This window comes from Crinia signifera, chromosome 3 (genome assembly GCF_055691185.1).
Source record: "Crinia signifera chromosome 3, ASM5569118v1, whole genome shotgun sequence".
Classification (NCBI taxonomy): domain Eukaryota; kingdom Metazoa; phylum Chordata; class Amphibia; order Anura; family Myobatrachidae; genus Crinia; species Crinia signifera.
Window position 1 is genome coordinate 201,203,069 of NC_139219.1, and position 16,050 is coordinate 201,219,118.

General features: G+C 41.7%; 1 protein-coding gene across 4 annotated transcripts in view; it reads right to left on the bottom strand.

The window, feature by feature from the left end:
- ADGRB3 (adhesion G protein-coupled receptor B3) overlaps nt 1-16,050 on the bottom strand; it is an 811,989-nt gene that overhangs the window by 18,339 nt on the left and 777,600 nt on the right. For all 4 annotated transcript variants that reach the window (XM_083177264.1, XM_083177265.1, XM_083177263.1 and 1 more), the window contains 2 exons: nt 14,302-14,945; nt 5,466-5,501 (listed from right to left, as the gene is read on the bottom strand). In XM_083177264.1, coding sequence (XP_083033390.1) covers nt 5,466-5,501; nt 14,302-14,945 — 680 coding nt within the window. The remainder of the gene's footprint in view (nt 1-5,465; nt 5,502-14,301; nt 14,946-16,050) is intronic.

Genomic DNA, 16,050 nt, shown 5'->3' on the forward strand with positions numbered 1-16,050 from the left:
TTTATAGCCTACAGACGTCTCTCTTAAATCTCCCATCTTCCCTCATCCCCTGATTTGTTTCTTCGCTCCAGTTCACCATACACTTCACCCATGATCTTAGCATGGAAGCTATCAAGGACAGAGTCCTTCATGTTCTTGTTAATTCCACCAACTATCTGACTGTGTACTTCCGCTCTTTGAGTGCAGAACTCAAATTGACTCACAGGGGTAAATTTACTAAAATGGGAGTTCTATTGAAGATTGGATGCTGCCCATAGTAACCAATTAAAATTCTACTTAGCACCTTTACAAGATAATATATAAAATCTGATTGCTTGCTATGGGCAACACCCAATCTTTAAGAGAACTACAATTTTAGTAAATTTATCCCCACAGTCTCATGTCTGTATACATGCTAGTAAGTCTCCCCAACTTGCCCCATCCACATACTTGTTGTTGTTTGTGTTATTCCAATGTTTTTTTCAAGACACGGCAAATTAACTCCTGTATCCCTGAAGCAGGTATGAAGCAGACACCTCTTTGCCGACCTAAATTACCATGCAGCACCACCTCTTGCTAAGTCTTTAGCCAATCACCTAATATTCTAACATATAATTATTCAAAGCTCACCTGTTTGGAACTGAACCATAGTAGAATACAAGTGGATAGTACGCACTCCATCGTGCATTCCACTGCAGCGGAAGAGGCTTGATCCACCTGCTTCCGTTTCCTTAGGATCTGCGTACCAATTAACTGGAAGCCGCCCGATGGCTCTGGCTTCCACTTTGCACTCCAAATGGCTAATGCATTCCAGCATAATATATGCTGAGTGTTCTATATTATAATAAATGCCGCGATCAATAGTTCATTTCAGTGGCAATCCTTGACTTTATTTTAAAATTCAGCAGCAAAGTTACACCTTAAATCAATATTATATGCAGGAAAAAGCCTTTTAATGGATATATGTAGTTTTTAGTTGTTAAAGGGAAATATTAGTTAATTTTGGCGTGCTTAGCATAGATTAAAGCCACCTCCGGGGGTCCGCCAATAATATTAAAAACATTCCAAACAATAAACTATAAAAAGTGGACACAACCCACCCATTTCGAATGGAGGGCAAAAAAAGGGATCACCCAACCATCGAACACAGGATGGGCAAAATCCACCTCAGACGCATATCAGTAAATATTCATAATCAGTATAAATAATACAGTATTTGAAAAGTATTCAAACTCATTTACTCTTTATACATACACTGATTACAAGCAAACAGATCACAGATGAGGATGGTTACCTATAGTAGCCATTCAAACCCGTTTGTGTCAACTTGTGTGCATGTTATCAGGCCAAAATCTCCAGGGTATGTAAACTTTTGATCAGGGTCATTTGGGTAGTTTCTGTTGTCATTATGATTTAAAAAGAGTAAACACAATTGTTTGACAATAAATGGCTTCACCCAACCACTATGTCAAAGAAAAGTTTGTGAGTTATCATTCATATTCTCTGACAAACGGCCAGAAATTCACAAATTCTGCTAGGGTATGCAAACTTATGAGCACAACTGTATATATACTAACTGTAACTTATGTCAGGTGATATGGATAATACTCATTAACAGGAGTTGCCGCACGGAAAATAAAGAAACATTTAAATGAAACAATGTGTACTATTCTAGCTTTGAAATACTAAAATATTGGTGAAGATATTGTTAAGAAGGAATGTTATGGAATAAGCAAAATGCAGGGGTCTTTCCAGTTGCTTGGGAAACCCCCTTCCCCACAGCATGGCCAGCAGATACTGCAGATGTCACCATGCTCATCATTGCCACGCCAATCAACACGTGCAACTCCCGCATACCCTCCAACCTGACCCATTCCATTAGGTACAAAATGCTCTGTTCCTGGACTTCACTGTTAGTGCCAGTTCCAGAGCTTGGACTCCAGCACAGTCCAATATTCAATTAGGGGGAGATCACATGAACTGCCAGTGAGTCCAGGACAGTGATATTTGGAGTGGCCTTTTTCAATATTGGACTGTGCTCACATCCTGCCTCACATCTGCAATTGCCACTGGCAGGGAAGTCCAGGAACAGAGCATTTTGTACCTAATGGAATGGGCCATGTTGGAGGGTATGCTCCCATGATGATTGGTGCAATCCCATCACCATGCCCATGTGTCTATTTTGCTCCAGCAGCTCATAGAAACACATTGAGTACAGATATTGCAGTGTGGCGATTCCGCACTATGGGTGTAAAACAAGCACGAGGGGCTGGAATGCTGTAACAATGAGCGTGGCTACATCTCTACAGGCAATCAGTGGCACCAACAGCCATTGCTGCGCCCAGGTACTTGTGGGGGCATGGCTAATTCATGGCTAAATCATGGAGGTGTGGCTAGCACTTTTGCTCTGTACTTTTTTTTAAGTGACTGGGTGCCAGTTGAGGAGAAGATGGTGGTGGGGATGCTGCTCTGGAAGGGGGGGGGGGCAGGTACAGCGCAGCACACTGCAGTGTGTGTGCTGAGCAGTGGCGAGAGGCTGCTGCTGCAGTCTAATCTCTCTCCTTACTGCCGATGTCTAAAATAGGGATAAGGGTAGGGTAGTTGGACCCAGACCCTTCCGGGTCCCTACAACAGGCCTAGGTAAAGAGCATACCCCCTTTCCGCACCACTGCATGCAGTATAAAGGGTGGAATACATCTGCTGCACATCACCAGGCAAAACAGATTGTCCTACCAAATCTGCGAGTGAGTGCTCTATCAATACATCAGAGAGAGAATCTGATGCCTTACCATGATTATTTGGCCATCTTATGTCTGACGTACTGTATTAATTTGTTTAAGGCAGATTATACAGAAGTGCCCTCTTCATGTGTTGCTGTGAATTGTAGCATGGTGTGGCCATGCAGCAATGCGTATGTGTCGTGGCATGGCTTACCATCCTGCAATGTGCATTCACTCCATATACTTCAAACGTGATCACTTCACAAGTTCTGTGTGCATATCTCCCTGCTACAAATGCTCATTATCTCCCACTGGCTCCCCCTGTAGCTAATTGTGATTTCTACAGTGTTTCCTTTATGAAACACAGTGCTACACCTCACAGCACCATCCACACAAATCACTGATAAGAACTGAAGCTTGTTATATTGGAATTATGCTTCCTTCATGGGCTGGCTGTAATTGCTCTAAAATTAAATATTTGGATATCCCCCTCTAGAAATCCTGCATTTGTAGTGTACCTGTTATGGAAATATATGAAATCATCTGAGGGTTACACAGTGTAGAGTAAACGGTACTTGTGTAGTTTCACGGCGGCCGGCTACGCTACGTTGTCAGCAGAGCCCGTGGAACTACAGGAGGCAGCACTGGGAGCAGGGTGGTGGGTGTTGTGGTTTATACTTACCCTCCTCCTGGTGGCGATCCCCAATCACTCCCAGGCGGCAGCAACAGTCACTCCCCGGTGGCAGCGTTCAGTCCCCCTCCTCCGGCATTCACGGTGGATGCTGTATGTGGTGCCGCTGGCGACACATCACATGGTTTCCCTGCTCCCCCAGCGGCACTACGCTAATTGCATACAGCGTCCGGCAGGAATGCCGGAGGAGGGGGACTGAACGCTGCCACCGGGGAGTGACCGTGGATCACAGTAGGATTCAGCGGGGATGCGGTGCCCGTGGATTACAGCCTTGAGTCAGCTGGGATTGTAAGTATAGACCTGGTAAGGGTAAGTATAGACCTGTCATTTCACCCCCACTACCTCCACTATCCACGGCATACCCCCAGTATCCACGTCGATGTGGAGTTGATTTTATAAAGTTTGCCAAGCCCAAAACACGGAAAGAGCAGCGAGCCCTGCATATCCGGGTGCGCTTGCCACGCTTTGGGCTCGGTGGCTCGCTGCACTCGCCACACTTTATAAAATCAACTCCACGCTGACGTGGATACTGGGGGTATGACGTGGATAGTGGGGATATTAAGCATTGTATATATTCAGGGTTCCAGAGCCACTTACGTAGTTTACATAGCTAGCATATTACTGTATTGCTATTCTCAATACACGACTACCTAAACTACGTAACTGCCGCCATGAAACTACACAAGTACCGAGTAAACTTGTATATTCATTCCAGTATTTCCTGTTTATGAGCTAAGAAGGATTGTGGGTCTTATTCAGATGCTCTTGGGTCTCATCAATTGGCAGGCTGCAAAAGCATCACAGTCACAGTGTGCACAAACCAAGGTATCTTTGTGATGCTGCACGCAGGGAGGAATCTGTTGCAGAGCGACTGACATGAAGAGGCTGTTGAGGGTTTGGTAATACGGCATGACTTGGCATGTGACTGTGATCTCGTATGCATAAAACATGGCACCACAGCCATTTTGCATGCCCAAGGAGGCACTCAGGGAGTCAAGGTTACTCGCATCTGCATTTTAGTTGCAATAAAGTATACAGTTGCTTAGCCAGCTGTGATGGCTTTGGTGGGTTTCTATGTTCACTTGTGGGTGGCTGTTTCAATTGCGTTGTCTCGCAGTTTTGTCACACATTAAATATCGCTGCTGCATCAGTATAGTGACTGCATCTGAATCAGGCCCTGTGTTAGATGTCTTACAACCACAAGCACCTTCCTTGAAAATGTATTCAGCAACTATATATATATATATATATATATATATATATATATATATATATATATATATATATATATACAGTAGTTCAATTTGAAAGGTAAGGGATAGATTCAGATAATTTGGTAATCATTGCTAAATGAATATATTACATTTGTATATACAGTACAGCCAAAGAACCCTCCCCAATTAATAAAACAGTTTTGTCATTATTACTGGTCATAAATAAGCAATTCTATGTCCACTTGGGATGAATTCGAATCGGATTACAATGTCTCACAACTATGCTTCTTATTTCTAGAATGATGGTATCCTGGTTACTTCCCTATTGTGCAGTACTACAGGGAGCATATATAAATACTGCATACTGCTTGGTATTGTCATAAGTAGCAGAGAGACACATTTTTGTATAGATGAAATATATGAGAAACACGCTACTCAATTTAAAGGAACAGTTTCTATAAAATGTCATTTTATAATTTCATCTTAAAAGAAATCTCCCTTCAGAACTATATATAATAAAACCCCATATTTTATATGTGTAAAGTGCAGCCATATATACAGATGGAGCCACACTCAATAGAGTGCACGATGCAGTGGGGCACAGCATTAATGAGGTGTGTGTGATGCTGTCACGCCCCATTGGCGGCATGTGAGATGCTCACGCGACCATGTCCCGGTGTACTATAGATGGCAGTGGACCCATCTGTACTGGACAATTGACATTATAAAACAACCCATTACTACCCATTCTGAAAAGAAACATTTACTAAGTATACTGTAGGTACAGTACCAAATGAAAAAAGTGTTGAGGATGTATTTAGTTGCAATATGAAACATTATTTATTTAATATATCAACTTACTTCAAAGTCAAGGTCAGAATATCGTGATTTTCTTCTCTATTAAGCAGGAGAAAAAAAGAAATGAAGAATGATATTAAAAAGTGATGATTTACTTTTAAGCATATGCACCCTAAAACATGAACAATAAACATCTGCTTGAGTTTAAGGCCACAGGATGTAAATATGCACAACATCTGTAAATGAGAGAAATTAAGTATACTATTCAGAATCTTGGACCAAATAATATGTGAAAGTGTTGGGTAATCCCATCTCCGCCGTGCCTAACCTAGATTATTGGATTAGCAGAGATAACAGTATTGATTTAATCAGAAGATTCACTCTGTTTATTTAGTTTAAGGGCCTAAAGTACTGTAGGTGTGTGCAATGTTTTTGATAGGCCCCATTACCACTACAGTATGTGCAGCATTCTGGCACTTGAGTTATGTATCAAGAACATGTTTGTTACCCCTGTTTATTTGGACACTCTTGCATTTATATTTGACTTTGGAGTGTTATCTTAAAGAAATAACATGAGGATATGGCAGTGGGCCTTCCAATGTCTGTAATTATATAAAAGGCAAGCACCTCCATTCTTCCACAGCAAAGTAGTTCCACTAATGTCTGATTGATGGTGTGAATACATATGGATGAAGGGGGTGGGATGCCACCAGTCTGAAGAGCAACATCGGCATCCTGATGAAATGTCTGGTAAGTATACTTACCTTCAGGCTCCCTCTAACCCTTACCCTACCTATTAGTGCATAGCCATGACCTTTCTACCCTGCACCATAACCCTCCCCCCATAGCCTGTGTAACCCTAACTTTGTTAGTGTGTAACCCTAACTTTCCCTTCATAGCCTAAACCTAACCTGCCACCTCTTAACCTAACCTACCCCCTAGTGCCTAAACCTAACCGTCACTCCATCCCATGACCTAATCTGCCCAGGCAAATATTTGATCGGAATGCCAGCACTCGAGATCTAATAATTGACACTTTCTACCATTTTTTCTGTGTAACACCTTTTATCTCCTAGCTTTCACTTATTTTTTATTAGTTCACTAACACTTTAGTTTCTCACTAGTGTGCTGCCCTGGTTAATTGGCTTTCGCCAGCATTTCTGGGGTCCTGTGACCTGGATTCAAATGTAGTGCGATATGGTCATTTGGTCTACAACATGATGGCCGACAAGCATTGGGTCGACACAATTAGGTCAACATTGGTCAAGGTCAACATGGGTCTAGGTCGACATGGGTCAAGGTTGACATGGCTTTAGGTCAACAGTTCATTAGGTCAATACAAGCATTATGTCGACTTGGGCAAGGTCGACAGTCAAAAGGTTGACAGGGTTTTCACTGACCCATGTCGACATAGACCCATGTCGACCCTGACCCATGTTGAACTAATGGTGTCGACCCAATGCTTGCTGACCTACTTGTTGTAGACTAAGAAATCTATATCCAATGTACAGTAGTATTATGGACCCTTCTGATGAAATCACCTAGACACTGGTGGGCAGGGCTGCAGAGAGGTATGCTGGGCCCAGGTAAATTTTTTTGGGTGTAACCTAATCACGGGAGGTGTGGCAACCTCCCACCATTAGGCCATGCCCCCAAAATTTTTATGTGGGTGAAAAAAACACTCTAAATTTGAGGTGGAGGGACAATAAACACTCCCCCTCATGTGCTGTGCTGACAGCAGGCTCAGCATGAGCTCTCACGCTGTCAGTGAGATGCTCATGCTGAGCCTGCTGTCAGCACAGCGTATGCTGTAGGTGTGCTGCTACTGCCCGGGAGGGACGGAGGGGGAAGGGGGGATTAGGGCCCCTCCAGCAAGCCCGGGCCCAGGTAATTAGTTCCCGCTTCCCACCCACCACTCTCGGTGGCCCTGCTGGCCCTTCTTGGCCAAAAAATAAACCAAGTACCTCAATATTGCTCAAAAGGATTCCGGTGTTGGTATTTTAACTGCCGGCATCTTGACCACTGGAATTCTGACTGCGTCCCCTTAGACAATGCTCTTTGTGAAGCATTAGAAATTTGATCTGCATTTGTTACTAATGCTGGACACACATCAGACCAACTTTCCTCCAACCATCCAACTAGCTGCTTGGATGGAATAAAAATATGGTACTGGATGGGAGCAAATGTAATAATTACTTCAGAAATTTGATCCCAAAATCTGTAAAAGGAAAAAACTGTCACTCAGACACAGTACTGTAGTTAAACCTGTTTGATTTAAACAATTTGACTGAATGTTTTTGTCCATTTTCCTGGGTTTGTGAGCACATTTCTGATTGTCATTTGCTCCCATCCAGTACCATATTTTTATTCCATCCAAGCAACTAGTTGGATGGTTGGAGGAAAGTTGGTCTGATGTGTGGCCAGCATAAGGCTCCAGCAAAAGCACCCCAACAATCACCACTGATTAAGGTCAATAAAGTCTATTTGTGCCTACATGCTAGTCCTAAATGAGAAAATACCAGCATTCTATACTTTATCTGACTATGGTGAGATTTTATTGCATTAATAACTATGCTGTGATGTTATTGCATTAATACTGTAAATCAGTGGAAGTTCTTGTTTTCACTTAACATAGTGTCTTTCATTTGTCCAAGAGTTTTTAATTTCAAACTACTGTATATTGTATAATTAGCTAAATGATGTAGATTTGCACAGTCAATTTTATTACAACTTGTGGGTTCTACAAATAACATCATAATTATGATATGAGAATGTGAACGTGATTATTATGTCAGAATGTTGACAGTGATGAAATGGTGACATGGTCATATTGTCGGCAATGCAAAGCTAAGGTATTCCTATCTCCAATGCTAATTTCAACATTTTACTATGTTGACATTTAAAAAAAGTCAACATAACTGTTGACTTTCTGGTGTTGACAGTATGAATTTTATCATAATGACTGTTCACGGTATGACTGCATACCGTTGTGGTATATAATATCATTATTCTTGATTTCATTATATTATTATTATTATTATTATTATTAATAATAATAAGAGTCTTGTTTACAGGTGTGTAATGCAGTGTTGCTGCATAATGCAGAATATTGTAGCATTATTGCGATGTGTATGCATCTCTGTATATGCATCGCTAGTAGGTTCCATTCACTTCAATGAGACAGCAGGTGCAAGCTCCTACTTAAGTGATTGCACAGCATTCCATATGCCATGCATATGCTGCACTACACCATGAGGTGTATTTGTGGCAACAACGTAAAAGTACACCTCTGTATACTTAACGGTATGTTAGTATACTTTATAGATGGTTTAAAAGTTAGTATTATGCCTCCCAGCACTAAAGTATTGGGTTTGAGTCATACAATGGCCCTTACTATGTGGAGTTTGAATATTTACCCTGGTTTCCTGCCACAATCCAAAACTATACTGGTAGATTCATTAGCTCCCAAAAGAAATAAACCTGAATGTATAAATGTGTGAGTACATATGTAATGTGCCAGGTGGTTCTTATCTGCCATCAAAGTCTATGTTACTACTGTGTTACAGTGTGACTGCTGTTTGTTTTGTGCTGTGATAGATATGGAAGATGAAAAATTGAGAGAAGAGCAGCAAGCACAAACCAGTGCTGCAGCTGCTGCATACATTGAGTCCTAGGGCTGAATGAGGGACTTTTAGCATATTTTCAAAATGGCGGTGGATCAACACTAGCAGCCACGGGTGTGGTACAGGGGTCCGACACTCGGGATCCCGACAGTCATTAGCCCGGCATCGGGATCCCGACTGGCCGGACCCAGACAGCATGGTGAGCGCAACTAAGCCCCTTGTGGGCTCGCTGCGCTTGCCACGCTGTGGGCACGGTGGCTCGCTACGCGAGCCACCTATTCTATTCTCCCTTTGTGGGGGTCGTAGACCCCCATGAGAGAAAATAGCAGGTGGCCACAAAGGAGCCCACCATAACAGAGCTAAACTTGGCATACACAAGTGAAGCAAGCATACATTACATTACAGATCGAGCATGTCCCATCTTTGGCTGGCACTCGCCAGATCCCTTGCACTGGCGAGCGCTGGTGATAGAGACTGGGACGCGCGTGCATCTCACACGCACGTGCGTCCCAGTTTCCCATCGGCGGGGGGATGGGAACCCTGTCCGTCTCCACTTCAGGGAGACAGACAGGGCTAGGGGGGGGGGGGGTGTGGCAAGGCGGCGGGGACCCGGGGCAAATCCCGTTGTAAGGGGACGTGCGCGTGTCCCCTTGTGGTGGCTGGCGGGGGATGGCGGCTGGCGAATCTTCCGCCATCCCCTGCAAAGATGGGCCACGCTCCATCTGTATATACACATCTAAAATGTACAAAAAACATAATAAAGCAGTAGAATTACAAGAAAATGAATTGCTCCTGAGCAGGATAGAACCTTAGGCACAGCGCATTGCATAATGTGGCCTTAACCATAATGTGGCCTTAACCTGTGTGAACAGCTTTACTACTTTCCTCTCAGGCAGTTTAACGTCCAATGCAGCTTGGTGACATACTGTACTGTACAGTAGCAAATAGTAACAGCAGAAATGAAAGCTTTATGGGGGACGGAATTTGGGCTAGCCAATGGGAATGCCCAGCATTTTATGGGTGTCCTCATGAAAATGCTGGGTGTTCCCATGGTAACGCAGGGGGGGCGATGCCTGCCGGGGACAGGGGGTTACCATAACAGGACTTCAGCGCCTCTTTGGTGGACACTGAAAGAAGGGCGTGGCAGCGTTTGAGCACTCGGTAAGCAGCAATTTTCGCTGCTTACCAAGCCAACATGAATTCTCCCTTAGTTGCTTTCACATACCCTATATTCTATGACACCCTACAATCTGTAACACTTTACTTTGCTCTGTGCCCCAGATGTAGTGTTAGAGACCTGCTCAACAGAGGTGACCTCATTGTTGTGGGCAGGTTCTTACTGCTGGTTAAATAAATACTAACAACCTCTTAACTATATATAAAAAGGAATACATATATTAGCAGCAATGATTGCATAGTGCAACTGCAACACCCCCTCACTATTTTACAGATAACTATAAATCTCAGTGATGTAGCACCTCTCATTCCAATAAGGGTGTTCAGTCTAGAACCCCATTTTCTATATAGTGTCGGGGAAACATAGGGGTGCCCAAGCGTTTTAATGTTTTCAGGGAGGATCTGTCTGTTTCTATTGCACAGGAGGAGTAGGTTCTGGGTTATGCACATACTGGGAAAATTATGCGATGGTGAGTGAGTTGCAAATGGGTTTGATGCTAAATGCTGACCGGTGTGATTTTCGCAAGCCATTGGCAGAATTGCACAGGGCGGGGTTTCACTCTGCCTGGGTGGTGACTATCTGATTTCAGGACTCTGCTACAGTATATCGCCCAGCTGTGATCAGGTCTGAATAACCCCCATGTTTTGATGCAATCGTCTATGTACTGTACTTACTGTGTCAATGAACTTCTGTGATCTCGCTTGCACTGAGATTTTAACTGTAGAGTAATTAACAGGAAGGGACCTTTAGGGAGTGGTAACACGGAGTAGCATCAAAAATGCTGAGTGTTATGGCCACTTTCAGGGCATGTATCTGCCATCAGCTGCGATCATGTACATACATGTATAATACAATGCAAAAACAAAGCTTCTGAGCAGAAGAAGCTAGAACTATAGTACACAGGGGAGTATTACTCACAGCTTTCAGCACTTTAATTGAGCTGTTTATTAAAGTCAATAATACTCCATCTGTATTTTCCTACCATTCATATTTAACACATGACTCATTACATGAAATTTTAATCATTTCTTGATTTGAATCATTGTTTCTTCCATTAACAAAAGTAGACACATTTTAAGATGTATTTTAATATGTGGTGAATGAACAAAGTATATCAGGGAAAATTAAAACATAAATAATTTATCCATTTCTGATTTCAGCTATGGATTACAGACCGGTGCAGCTGTGATTATGGAGATACGTTGTTACCAATTACACACACAGAATGCATCCTGGAAAACATGTTGCTGCCAGTACAGACCTGGTCTTCTGTTTATGGCCAGATTTGTATATTTACAGCTCTTTTTATTAACATGTACAGTATAAGTACACTGGGGCGGATCCAGAAAAAAAGACAGTGGACGAGGTGGGTGGGTGGGTATCTTGGTGTGCATGCTTCCTGAAAAGTGGGTGTGGCCTCTGAACTAGGGTCATGACCAAATGGAATAGCTAGGTAAATAAATAGATAAATATATACGTGTACAGCACACGTGCAGCACAGCAACACTTATAGACATAAATACTCCACATTGTAAGTAATTTCAATACCTTTCAATGTCTGCATGAAGTTGTGTGTGTGTATGTATATATAGTGCTCGTAGTGGAAATTTTAAAGTGGGGGTATGGAAACTCACGCTCCGGAAAGGGGTGTGGCTACTGGAAAGGAGGCGTGTCTTTAAGTTAAGCGTACCACACCACATACCCTTTATACACATTATATACCACAATAGTAGGACCCTTACACATTATGTCACATGGTATGAGCCAAAATTACACATAATGCCCACTCTTAGCAACAGTAGTAGCTTTGCTTACCCATAATGCCCACTGTATTTCACAGTAGTAGCAATGCTTTAAGTAATGCCCACTATTTCCCTAAGTAGTAGCGCTGTGTAACGCCAAGATCAATTGCTGATAGAAGTAGCACTGCGTAACGCCAACACCAGTTGCCAACAGTAATGCTGCATAACACCCAGATCAGTTGCCGACAGTAGTAGCGCTGCATAACACCCACACCAATTGCCGATAGTAGTAGCACTGCGTAATGCCAGCACCAGTTGCTGACCTAATGTCAATGCCTAACGCTAACAACAGAGAGAGTGGGGGAAGTGTGGAGAAAGAGATGGTGAGCATAGAGACAGAAGAAAAAGAGACTAGGGGGAGAGAGAGATATTAAGAGAGGTTTGAGAGAAGACACAGAGAAAGAGCAGGGGAGAGAGGGAGGGGGTGGCGGAGAATTGGAGGGAGAAAGATGAGAGAGGGATCTAAGGGAAGAGATGGACGAGGTCAATATGGCTTAGGTTGACATGGACTATAGGTCAACAGGGATTTTAGGTCAACATGATAAAGATCGACATCAAAAAGATTGACATGGTGTTTGTTTTTTGTCACCGTATAAGTGTACCACTTTGCTCACCATGCTTCATGCATGGTGCCTCGCTATGCTCGGCATACTATTTTATTCTCCCTCTACACCCTAGTGCAGTGGTTCCCAACCCTGGTCCTCAAGTACCCCCAACAGTGAATGTTTTCCAGGTCACCCAGCAGGTGCACTCATTATTCAGTCACATTTTAAAAGATCCACAGGTGGAGCTAATTATTTTGCCTGTGATTCTGTGTGGAGACATGGAAAATGTGCACTGTTGGGGGTTCTTGAGGACCAGGGTTGGGAACCACTGCCCTAGTGGATGTAGGATATAAAAAAAACACCTTTTTGAAAAAAAAAAATCCTTTTAAAAACTATGCCGACCTTTTTAATGTCAAGCTTTGTCAAGTTGACCTAAAGTCCATGTTGACCTATAGTCCATGCCAACCTAAGTCATATTGACATTTTCTGGGTGTCAACCATTTTTCATCCACCATACGGATGCAGCTTGGAACTGCTCCTGGCTCCACATACAGTACACAGAACTGGTAAGTAATCCTCATATGGCACTATAGTATGTGCTACACGGCAAACCTTCTGAAAAGGTACATCTTTTTTCAAAGACAGTGTTATGTAGAGGGAGAATGACAATTACCTACGTTAAGTAGAACTCAATGCAAGGTCTATACTTGATAAACTCACCTCATTTTAAGTTTTAAATGATGATAAATAGACCATATTATGTCAATCATAAGTGTTCAAGACACCTCTTACTTCCCAGCAACTGAATAGATTTGGCTAGTGGTATTGCTGGTCCTCACAGAGCATGCACATTTCTTTTAGGCATGATCCATAGAACCTGAATGAGCGATCAATAACATATGTGTACAAAACAGCTTCTTTAGAAGTCATGTGTCAATTATTTATTTGGCAAACTTACTTCAGATTATTAATATTAATTGCCAAACTAGTCTAATAAAGAAACTAGTAATATGACTAATGAAGATGCTAAATGCTTACATAAACATTTGGTTCAGCAGCCATTCATTGATACGACAGCAGATTTACCTTACATGAAAGCTTTCATAAAGGTTTTGAATTGTGCAGAGACTTTGTTGCAGAATGTTAAATGGTATTTACTACAGTAGCTCAGTAACATTATCACCACCATTCAAACTTCTCGTGTGAGAGCAGTGGGACTGCTCTGTGTTGATTGGGGGACCAAACACAGTCAAGTGATCACAGAATGGAGAGACACAAAGTTCAGTCATAGTAAATGGGCTCTTGTGCCTAAGCCTATAAAATGGACTATATAAAATAAGCTTAATGAACTGCATATGTATGTAGGGCCTGCATCCTTCTTATATTTACATTCAGAGTAGAAGTGTTGACTGTGCTTATTAGTAGAACTATGAGTTGATTGTACATTTACTGTATGTTGAATAGGTGAGGTATTCTTTTAAATGCTTGTTATATTCATATACATTTCTTTGTTAAATTTACCCTGAGTAGCAACAATGGAGCATTGCAAAAATGCTAATTATTTTTATGGCTACTGTATTGGATAGCTATGATGTGCAATTAATATTTTCTTAAGGTTAATTCAATTACTCCTGGAATAATATCTATCTATCTTTCACAGTGAGGATAACTGCATCTATACCTGTAATTAGAAGTCAAACAGATAGGCAGTTGGAAGCCTGGAAAAAATGTAGGAAATTGGAAGTCACAAACCTCTAGAGAGCTCATAGATATTGTTGAACCTGTTTCACTCCTGGACAATCCTGCACTGTCATCCATCTCTGAGGCTATGAAGTTCTTTACTGCTGTGCGAGGCTCATAAGGAAGGCTCTGCATGTGTTCTTGAGATAAAAGATGCTGATCTAAATTTAAACCAAATTGTTCCATTACTGCTGGATTCATGCTAAAATCAGGGTTGACTTTGTAGTGTAATAGTCTGTCATGAGGCAACGTATCCATCGCTATGTTCATTTTATTCTCATCTTTCATTTGTGACTGCATGTTTCCAGAGCCCCTTGGCATTACAATATAGTCACTCTCCATCATTCTGTCCTGGGGATGGACCATATCTATGTCTCCACCTCTCAGGTTGTCATCTGTGCATAAGTACACAGTTCGTCTTAATTCGCTATTCTCTTTTTTAAGACACTGATCAGCCATCTCGCCCATACTCATAGGCATGTGTAGAGCAGATGGTTGTTGAATAATAACTTTAGAAATGATGTTTCCGGGCAAGGTAGAGTAGCTCATTCCTTCCGTGTTCAACCCCTTTTCATCTTCTTCATCATTTAGCGAAATCCTGGACAGTGTTCCTGTTATTGTAGCAGCTCTGCATGGGCCAATATCCTTGTGTAATACTGCAAATTTAAAAGCATTATATATTCATTATAATTGTGCACATATTATTTGCAGCATATAAAAGTGTTATCCTTATATTTCGCATTAGGTTGATCTGGTCAAAAAAACATTTTGTCTAGTTTGTTAACGTGTATGTAGTTTGATCACATTTGACATTTAATCTTCTGTTCAGAATTGACTTGTCTGCAATGATTGTTCAAGTGAAACACGTGATGGTTTTACCTTTTGTCCTTCAAGTCATCCTTAAGAGTGGAGAACTTTAGATTTGCAAAAATGCATGCGAACTGAAATCTAACAGCAATATACACATTCATATTATTAATTCATTAAGCATTAATATACAAATACCAGCACTAAACCCAAAGCTATACTATTTTTGGCTGATTATTATTCTTCTTTATTATACTTTCAAGGGCACAAGCGCAGTGAATAACATATGGCCAGCTTTAATATCCCAGGTGAGGAAGATGCCTACAAGGCTGATGGTCTGAAATAAGGGTCTATTGATGTGAATTCTGAGAGGTTATCATTGGCCACGAGAACACTGCTAGTCACAACATATTTCATTACATTGCACTTGGGAATGTTATGCAATTACTCTTGCTGCATTTCATTTTGTACAATGCTAATACACGCTGTAATATTATGCCTCTTTTCATGTAAATGTAGACACAGAAAAGCTCTGAACAAGGTGAAGAAATATGTAAAAGGAAAACGTATTATTTGTCCTTACTGGGATTCTGATAAACGTTAAATTGACAAATTCAAATTTTTTAATTTTTAAGTCAGTACTTGATGGTTAATGTGGAAATGGCATAAAGTCTATCAGTTCAGCTCCTAACCCCTCCTCCACCAGCCTAACCTTGTTACAGCTACCACACATCCTCAACCTGCCACCACCTTCTAACAACCCCACCAGTGGCTTTGCTAAGCTGGTCTAGGGGCTGACATGCATAAAAATAGAAGTTTTCTGTCTAGGGCCAGAAATTTTAATGCTTTGACCAGGAGTAGGAATCAAGAGGACTAAAAGGTTTGTGCAGTATATTGGGTTCTACATTTTTTTTATGCCCATTTTCATTTTACCTACATATTTGTGCAACAAAC